The sequence below is a fragment of the Pinus tabuliformis genome, chromosome 8, assembly GCF_031772625.1.
Source record: "Pinus tabuliformis cultivar Carrire ecotype Pingquan chromosome 8, CPIR1, whole genome shotgun sequence".
In the NCBI taxonomy this organism is placed as follows: Eukaryota; Viridiplantae; Streptophyta; class Pinopsida; order Pinales; family Pinaceae; genus Pinus; species Pinus tabuliformis.
In genome coordinates, this window is record NC_142294.1 from 1,273,555,823 (window position 1) to 1,273,565,582 (window position 9,760).

General features: G+C 35.3%; 1 protein-coding gene across 1 annotated transcript; it reads left to right on the forward strand.

The window, feature by feature from the left end:
* The first annotated feature begins 288 nt into the window (after nt 1-288).
* Nucleotides 289-2,257, forward strand: LOC149240037 (uncharacterized protein At5g48480-like). The gene is made up of 2 exons (XM_089373617.1): nt 289-682; nt 1,752-2,257. The coding sequence occupies exons 1-2, from the start codon at nt 396-398 to the stop codon at nt 1,984-1,986; spliced, it is 522 nt and encodes a 173-aa protein (XP_089229743.1). The 5' UTR covers nt 289-395; the 3' UTR covers nt 1,987-2,257.
* Nucleotides 2,258-9,760: the final 7,503 nt, after the last annotated feature.

Consider the following 9,760-nt stretch of genomic DNA (forward strand, 5'->3'; position numbering starts at 1 on the left):
TCTCTGGTTCAACTCTCGTGTGACACGTCACGTCGTAAAAACGAAGCCCAACAAATCTCCGTTACCTTCCCAACTGCCAAACAACGACGGACAATTACAAACCCTAACGGAAAACCAGACAGGACGACTCCGTCTTTTAACGTTCACATCTTTCGTACTCTTTTTCGCCGTAACTGCCATTCATCCCCTCGCTCTCTTCTCACGGAATCCACTCACTGCCCGCCACGTGTACTGCTTTCTTCTTGAATTCTAGCTCCCCTGCCCTACCCAAACAGCTACAAATATTGGCTCTGGGCACCCCTTCAGTTGCTGTTGTGTTCGAGTCTGACCGGCTACGTTTACGCTTTCTTTCTGAGTAAAAGGAGTGTTCTGTATTTGTGAGTGCGAGCGAGAAAATGGCTCAGGAGAATGTGGCGGCCGTGGCAGAGAACGGTAAGGGAAACGGTGCTGTGGCTAAGCTGCCGACGTTCTCTATTCTGAAACCCCATTTGATTGTGGAGGCTCCGCATGCTGCGGACGCCATAAGTTTCTATAAGCGCGTGTTTGGGGCTGAAGAAATTGCGAAGTCTCATCATCCCAAGCGTAAGGCTGACCAAGAGCTCCCTCTCATCCTTCACGCCCATTTGAAGTTCGGTGCTGCCGAGGTTATGGTCTGTGATGAGACCGAGGAGGCCGGTGCAGAGTACGCTTTCAGCTCGCTCCTCTTGTCTTTTCTTTATTTTTGTCTCATTTTCTTTTTTCGCTTTAGGTCGTGAATATTGCAATATAGTCGAAGCTCTAGGCCGCCTCTGTTATTTATGCCTAGTGTTTTAGAAGTAGACCGTTCGCAATGTTGGTCATATTCTATGCAACCTTTTTTTCAGTTGTAGGAAAGCTTGTCATAAGTTCTGGCTTTTAAATTTACTTGTTTGCTGTTTCTTTGAATCCCTTGGACTGTAAAATGTATGTTCTGGGATTCTTTTCTGGTCATTTTCCTTTAATCAAATGTTTTGAGCAATTTTGCTTATTTTTCGGTCAGTGTTTAGATTCTTTGAAATTCTGGACTTTTAAATCTATGTTCCAGAAGTTATTTCTGGTCATTTTCTTTTAATCAAATGTTTTAGCTATGAGGACTTTTGGTTCTGGATGACGAGAGTTTCGGAAATGACTAAAGGTCGCTTCGTAAGGAAGTTTTGAAGCCATTTCCATTGAACTTGTGCCTCTGTAGTTGTATTCTGAATTTGAAAGCCGATTACTACTTTTCGTGATTGTTGAAAACCTAGACGACGGAATTGTTTTTTGCTTCTGCACTGGATAACTACAACGGTTTTCTTATCTTTATCGAGTTAGGGGTTTTGTTGAACATGACGGTACTTGTGCGAAATTTCTGCAATTCATACATGTCAGGTAGCACTTGTATGCCGTAACTTTGAATGGATTTTTGACTGTAGACTGTTCATTGTAGGTTTTCTTGAATTTAAGTTCAATTCTGATGGTTCTTTTGTTTTTCATTTTCCTTGAGCGGTAAATATCTGCCGGCAGCTGGTATTTAGTAGATGTGGTTGTCGTTCTTTATCTTTAAGGGATTTTTGCATTGTTCGAATTTTTATTTTAATTTGTCTCTTAATTTAAAGGTTCTTACTTTGAAATGGAGCTGTCTGTAACATTTAACAGTTCGAGACGAGCTGTTGGCCGTAAAGCTTGTCGTAAAGCTGTTTGCCTGTTTCATAGTGGGGTTTCTGAGCTAATATGAAGCGTCGTATGTGTGACAGGGTGAAATCGCCGGTGGCCCTTAAGGGCACCTCAGTGATTCTCCATTTGGAGACGGACGACGTTGATGCAGCAGTTAAACTTGCGGTGGAGGCCGGGGCAACTGTTACTGAAGAGGTTGCGGAACGTCCTTGGGGTCAACGATACGGAAAGGTGAAGGATCCCTATGGTTTTGTATGGAGTTTCGCTACTACCATTAAAGAGTCTGCCGTAGCAGAGGACCACGCGCAAGCTTAAGCGTAGGCTTAACTTCTGCGTATTTTGCGTCTAACCTTTTTTCTTGACTCTTCTCCGGCCGAACTTGTAATTTGAAAGAATACGAGCGACGGAGTAAAGCTATACGGTTTAAATTTTGTAGGCATCTTGACTCTGAAGTTCCACGGAGGGTTTGTACATATGCCCTTCTTTGCTACTGTTACAGGTCTTTTTAGACGGATTGATGATAACTATTGTTTCAGACATGTAATATTTGGAACTTCTTTAAAGATCAAGTTCGTTATCGCTGTCAGTCTTTAATCTGTTTCTGTGGGTGTTTTGACGAGTATTGCATGAATGATCTGATGTGATTCGAATGCACGCCAAATAGTCGTCGGGCCTCCTTTGAAAATTACTGTTGAATAATTGTTTTAATAGTAATCGATTATGGAACTTTAAAATTCCTGTTGAATACCTGTTTTAATAGTAATCGATCGATTATGGAACTTTATTGTTGTTTTTCTGCAATTGCGTTATACTATATCTGGTGGTTTTATGACGTTAAAAATGAATCAGTGGTTTTGGCAGTTATTTCGAAGTTATTTAGTATGCCCTTATTTTCTTTGATGACTTAAATTAGGGTTTTACGACATATTAACTAATAATGATAGAATCTTTTCCATCATCAACGGTACGAGGTGGGATCGCGTCATGTCCTTGGTTTTTCTCATTCATGCATTTTCCTTGCGAATAAGATAACACCTGGCAGCGTCGAGCTTGATGTGTTTATTCACTTTCTTGTGAAATTAGGCCAGATTTCGTGTTGTCGATGACAGGCGTGGCTTCAATTTTTTACGTGTGGGCACGCGTGATATTATTACTTCTTTGAAAATTGGGTTGTAAAATGTGAGTTGTAATTATATTAATTTATTATTATTTGACATTTGAGTTATGGGAAACCTAAACCGGCCCTGTTATGGGGGAAGCCAACACATCACTATAGATGAGTAGAGGGGACACAGACCTGTCAGTAACAGAACTGAAATTAATCGGAGAATAAATATGAAGTTCCTCTTTGACAACGTCTCTTCGTAAGTAAGCTGCAACTTATTCGAGGCAAGCCCTGACCTCCAAACTTGCAGGGGGGCACAATATATAATGAATAAAATAAAAAATAAATGGATTGTAGGACACGTTTCCATTTTACCTTTTTTTTTTTTAAAGATGGTTGAGATTAATATTAAATTTGTTTTATGATTTAATTCTTCGTTTGAGAATTATTGTTTGTTTCAGCTCTTGCAGTAAATGTCTTTTGAATGTTTTCAGAACATTATAGTTAAATTTTACATTATTAAATATTTTTTATAAAGGGCGCTTTATAAAGGATTATGATTAGACAGATTAAGAGGTATGAAGTAATGATAAATAGTGTAATTATTAAATAGCGCATTTAAATTGTTAAATATCATAATGGAAATGGTTCTGATATACTAATTTTTTTATAAAATAATTAAAAAAATGGAAAAATATATTTTGGTTATAATTAAAAATAATTGGGAAAATATATTTGGGTCATAATTAAGGCGGGGTTTCATTTGGTTGGGGATTTGTGTGTTTTTCAGTTTTTATGTAAATAATTGTGTACTGAAATGAAAAATGCGGTTGACATAAATCATTATTTTCAAAAAAAAATTATTTAGATAATAAATTTGCTTAAGCTCCAGCTAAGTATTTATTGTGGTGTTTTATTTATTAGTTGAAAAGCGTTTTATTAAACACATTTTCAACTCAATGAGTGTTGCACTGCCTTTTTTATCTTTTCAGACTTAAATCTAGGCAGCTGGTATTGTTGCGAGAATTTGAATGTGTATTATGCACATTCTTTATTACTGGATTAAAAAGGATATGCTTCAAAGATTTCCACCTTACACCATTATGCTTTCAACAATTACCATATGCTTTCATCAATATGTACAAGGATATTCCCATATTTCCATTCATTCCATGTTAATTTTATTATTATTATTATTAATTTGCTTTTACAGATGATAATTTCAATGTTTTTAATTTTTCGAAGTAAAATCTGTTTTTCCATCCAGTGGTCATCTTGTGACCCTTGTAGTTAGTTGCCAAACAAACATCACTTGAATCTAGTGTTGATTTATTATCACAACACTAGCGGTTTAATGGTTTTATCACAAGGTTTGGCGGTTTTATGGTTTTATGCAATGGGGTGTTCTAGCAGTACTTGTGAACGAACTTTGTTATTGACTCGAACTAGGTACTTGAATCTAGTGTTGATTTATTATCACAACACTAGCGGTTTAATGGTTTTATCACAAGGTTTGGCGGTTTTATGGTTTTATGCAATGGGGTGTTCTAGCAGTACTTGGGAACGAACTTTGTTATTGACTCGAACTAGGTTTTTAGACCGTCGTAGAGAAAAGCTCGAAACGAATTACAACTGTCTGAACCTGCAGTACATGGTGAGTTTGTGACCATGTTCATGGCTACTAGTTTCTGCACTGCAAGGTGGTATTTTGGCCATGTTTATGGGGGTACTCGTGTCAATATCGAGCGATTACATGGAGTGAGGTGGCTCCTGTCATTTGATCTGGGATGTTTTTGGTTTGCGTAGAACGCACGCATACTGATGATAATATTATTATTTGCTAGCCCCAAAAGTGGTTACAGGAAACCTAACCTAAACTGCCCTGTACGTTCATTAAATCTTTGGGTTAATCTTTGGGTTGGTGAGTTTTTAACTGTTTGATGTTTTAGTATTTCTTACTAAAAAAATACAAGCTTATAAATGGATTTATTTCCATAAAAAAATTAGTACATCCAAAATATAAACGATGGATTTTTTTCAAAAGAATTAAAGTGAGTACCCTATACATATAAATATTTTATGAACATTAACAATAAATAAATATTATATTTTTAAAAATTGTTATTATGTGTTTTTGTGAACTGGGTTCAACACGAGATGGGTTTGAAATCTCGTGTTTTGAATTTGAATTTTCACAATTATTTAAAATAAATGAATAAAAAATATAATTATTTAACTCAAATAAAATAGCCCATTTAAATACAAATAAATGAATAAAAAATATAATTATTTAACTCAAATAATATAGCCAAATTAAAGACAAATAAATGAATAAAAAATATAATTATTTAACTCAAATAAAATAGCCAATTTAAAGAAAAAAAAAAAAAACCTGTGTTCGGTAGACTGGGTTGGTTACCTGTTGCGCGATGACATGGAAACTTGAATCTGAATTTTCAGAATTATATAAAATAAAGTGAATAAAAAAATAAAATTAAAGTCGAACAAAATAACCAATTTAAAAAATTATTTAAATCAAATAAAATAGTTTATTTAAACTATTTTATTTAAAGACAGCCTCATGTCGATAGACTTGTTGAGGTGCTTGAGTCAAATTTCAAAAAATCTTGTAGAGGCAGTGTTTGAACGGTGTTTTTGATGGTGGAAATGGATTCATCGTCATCAAAAATGTTTAGGACACCTAAGATTTTGAAGTTTAACAACTATATTGATTTACAAAAATCCTTCCCTGATTTTCTCTAAATATGACCAGAATTTTCATAATTTTATGGGCAATTTTTCCACCTAATTAAACTAGAACCAAATAAAATAGCTTTTAAAAACAACATTGAAATGAATAGAATAAGGTGGTAGAGCAAAACACCAAATCCAATTCCCCTCCCAATAGGTCCGAACCTCGGTAGATAACCAAGCATTTCAAAAATTAGAAAGGGCAATCCATTTGAATCCCAACCTTGGTAGATAACCAAGCATTTCAAAAATTAGAAAGGGCAATCCATTTGAAGTCATTTAAGGTGAAACATCTTGCACATGAATTTAGAATGCACAACTCATCAATTGGATTTTTAGCACCATGTCTTTTATTGGCTTAATATTGCTTCGAATAACTTGGAAAGCACCCTATTTCCTTTTCGCTCGTATTGTTGGAGACTTCTCCCATCTCTTGGAAAGCACCCTATTTCCTTTTCGCTCGTATTGTTGGAGACTTCTCCCATCGCTAGAGGCCATTTCTAGAGCTCCTATGAATTCCCTACCAGCCAACACCAAGATCTCATCTCCCCACCTTATCTACTCCCCAAAGTTTCAAGGTTCTTCATAATACAAATAAACACATATAAGTGGAATGGAATGTTATGCCTTGTGCACTTTAATTAAAAGAGACTCATTGATCCGATTTTTATTTTTATTTTTATTTTTTTCTTTTTTTTCGTTGGTTGTGAAGTCTAGGATAATCGGTAACTAGTGAGACCCAGGATTAAATCTAATTCGGTAACTAGTGAGACCCAGGATTAAATCTAATTCGGTAACTAGTGAGAGTTATCTAATTCGGTAACTAGTGAGACCCAGGATTAAATCTAATTCGGTAACTAGTGAGAGTTATCTTAAATAGACCTAGGATCAAATCTAATTGGCTACCTCTATAAACCTAGGCTACGTGCAACTGCTTGTAAGCCGCACAATAGCAGGAAACTTATGCCCCAACAAGAGCCGAGACGTCCACTATAGGGTCGCCTACTCTTCTAGCCAAGACACAAAAAGTCATATATATACTCAATGAAATTTGAACCTTCATCTCGTGAGTTTCACCTAACAAAACTTATCGTTAAACCCCACATCATTGATCCCACATAAGTAAAATAGGAGCGTAGAAGATGTATGCCCTCTATTCGAATCCTCAACATTGAAGGATAGAACCATCATACGTGCCTTCTTGCAAAAAAAAATCATTAAACCCACTTGCACACTTGCAATAAAAATCATTATACCCACTTGCACATGGTGAGTGTGGCCACCGTTTAGAGGCATGTCAATGTTTTGCTCCATGAATCTTTAATTAAATAAAGGCTCATGCTTTGTTGCCACGATGTGTTCTTTTAGCCTCAACATTTTTTTTACCCTCCATGGTTCTATGATTAATTTCATTTTCCTTCCATTGTTCTATGATTAATTTCATTTTCCTTCCATTGTTCTATGATTAATTGCATTGATAAATTAAGGGAATGGATGGTAATCCATTTGCTCATTGACAAGCAGGGTCTTGAGTTTTAATGTAGATCTTTTCTTGGCCGAGTTTTTAATGTAGAGCCTATATTGGCTAAAAAGCTTATTGCGACAAAGTATATACCATATACCATAGAATGTGTTTGACAATTTTGAGATCACTTGGGGAGGAACTTAGATGAAGATGCTAGATTATGATTTGAGTCTAAAATGGTAGATTATTATAATTTTTAATGACATTTTCATGGTGGGGGTGGGTGGGCTAAATAATAGACGAAACATATTTATGTTGTCTTTAATATTTCCTCTTACCTTATCCTTCCAAGCGTGAAAGTGTGCAAGCAAATAATAGAAAAGATTTGTGAAAATACTAAACAAAAGACATTTATATTTTCTTTAATATTTATTCTTATTTTCTCTATAAAAATGGGAATAATGGAAAATATAAAAAAAAACATAATTATTGTATTAATACATATTTGACATTATATTTAATTTTAAATTTACCTATATTATTTATAAATTTAAAATTGAGAATTATATGAATTTCAAATTTATATGATATTATTTATAAATTTAAAGGTAACAATTTTATTAGAATCTTTTTTGGCCTTTTTGAGTGTCTTGGCTGAACACTTCCGTTGAGGAGTTAATGAAAACTATAAGAAGCAATATAAAGATAAATAAAGAATAATGCTGTATTTTTATTATTTTTAAAATAAATAATTAAAATTTTAGTTTTCACATTTGAACCCTCATATCATGTGTATATGTTTTAAAAACCAATAAAAATTTATAATTGGAAGAGAAATAAGTATACACATGCTGCCATTGTAGCACTTAAAGTGTATTTATCATAAACTTATTTTAAATATTTTATTCAAAGTTTTGGTTAGTGAAAAAAAAATCAAAGAGTATTAACATTAATTTATGTTTTGGTTTTTTTTTTAAAATTAATTTTAGTGTAACAACAAGATTATTGATGTAGTTGGAAGGTTGCGCCAATCTACTTCTTTAGCAATTTATGAGATTATTGATGTAGTTGGAAGGTTGTGCCTATCTATTTATTCAGCAATTTATAGTTTCCTTTCATGCTATTTAAGTGACCGTTTGGAGGTAAGGTGGTAAAACTCCCTTTAAATATGATGGAAGGTGAAATCTCTAAAATAAAAGTGTGTAATTCAATTCATTACAAGGATAGTATTAGTGTTTAATTTGAAGAGAGTTTATTATTTTTGTTTTTCAGAGAGAAAAAAAGCTTAATATATTATATGAGGAATATAAAATAGCTGAGATACATCCGCTTGGTATGATTCAGATCTGTATTCCACAAATAGTCTCAAACAAAAAACCTATGATCTATAGAGAAAAACATAATGTCTATGAAGCCAACTGAAAATATCTGCTATCAAAATCTCTGTAAATGGTGTGGCTAACTTGCAAAACAGAGCACTAAAAGTCTGGTAAGACAAAATCATTGATCTGATAAGTGGAATCATCCGATACTATCTCAAGATGCCAGAATCCAGGTGAGGAAGAAAGACCCATTTTAGAAAGTGCATCGGCTGTTGAGTTTTTGTCCCTGTTGATGTGCTGAATAGTGCAATTCTCCATGCGGCTCCAGTAGAAGTTGATCCTGTCTCTCCATCCGGTCAGGTGCTGCGCCAAAATGGTATTTTTCCTGTTTACCGAATCTACCAATAGCTTCGAATCTCCATAGATAGCCACCTGCTGAATGTCTAGGAATATACAAAATTTTAAAAGACCTGTGAGGGCTAAGGCTTCAGCCAGATTGTTGGAACCATGACCACCGTGCCAGAAAGAAGAAAAATGAGACTTTTCAGATATCTTGATGTGGAATCCACATCCACATTGACCCTTTTGAGCTGCCCCGTCGAAGAATGTTGTCGGCTGAGAAAGTTGAGCAGGAGAAGACCTGGCTGGGGAATTGTATTGGTTCTTAATTTTCTTCTGAGGGAGCGATTCCAAATAAACAGAGATAGAATCAAAAGCTTTGGCAAAAGAAAATTTCGAGCTGTTGAAGATACAGTTGTTGCGCCATTTCCAGATATACCACATGGTTAAAATACAAATTCTACGCCATAGGATATGTCGCTTACTGCATTCTATGAACCATTCCTGGATCGAAACGTGCATATCCAGTTTGAAGCCATAGACTCTTTCTAATTCCTGCCATATGCAAGTTTGGCTCCTCGTCTTCTCTGCATAAAGAACAAATGTTAGGTCCATTCCATCCCCTCTTCAATAAGTTCTCCCAGGTCAGGTTTCGATTGTGAAATGCAAGCCATGAGAAGAGAATCATCTTCATAGGGCAGCCATCTTTCCAGAAGATTTGTGGAAAAATCGGGGATCCAGTAGTATGCTGTCCGATCAATTGCTGATAAATTCCTTTTACTGATATATTCTCCGCCTCATTCGGGATGTTCCAGGTTAAGAAATCCGAATCTCTTGTTCTGAAGAGACCTCCATTCTGTAGCCTCATTCTTATGCTATGCCACTGCTGCGCAAACTCTTGGGGGATGTTCAAATCTGCTGCATCTTTCCATCGTGGAATGGGGCCATTCCATTCTGCTATCAATTTATCCCAATAAAAGATTCCGCTTCTGTGGAAGTGATGAAGAAGTGAATCAGGAATATCAATATCATCAGCCCCGCATTTGAAATGGTCTCTGCCTATAATGATGTTATTCCCCGATTGAAAGCGCCAGATCAGATGCTTCA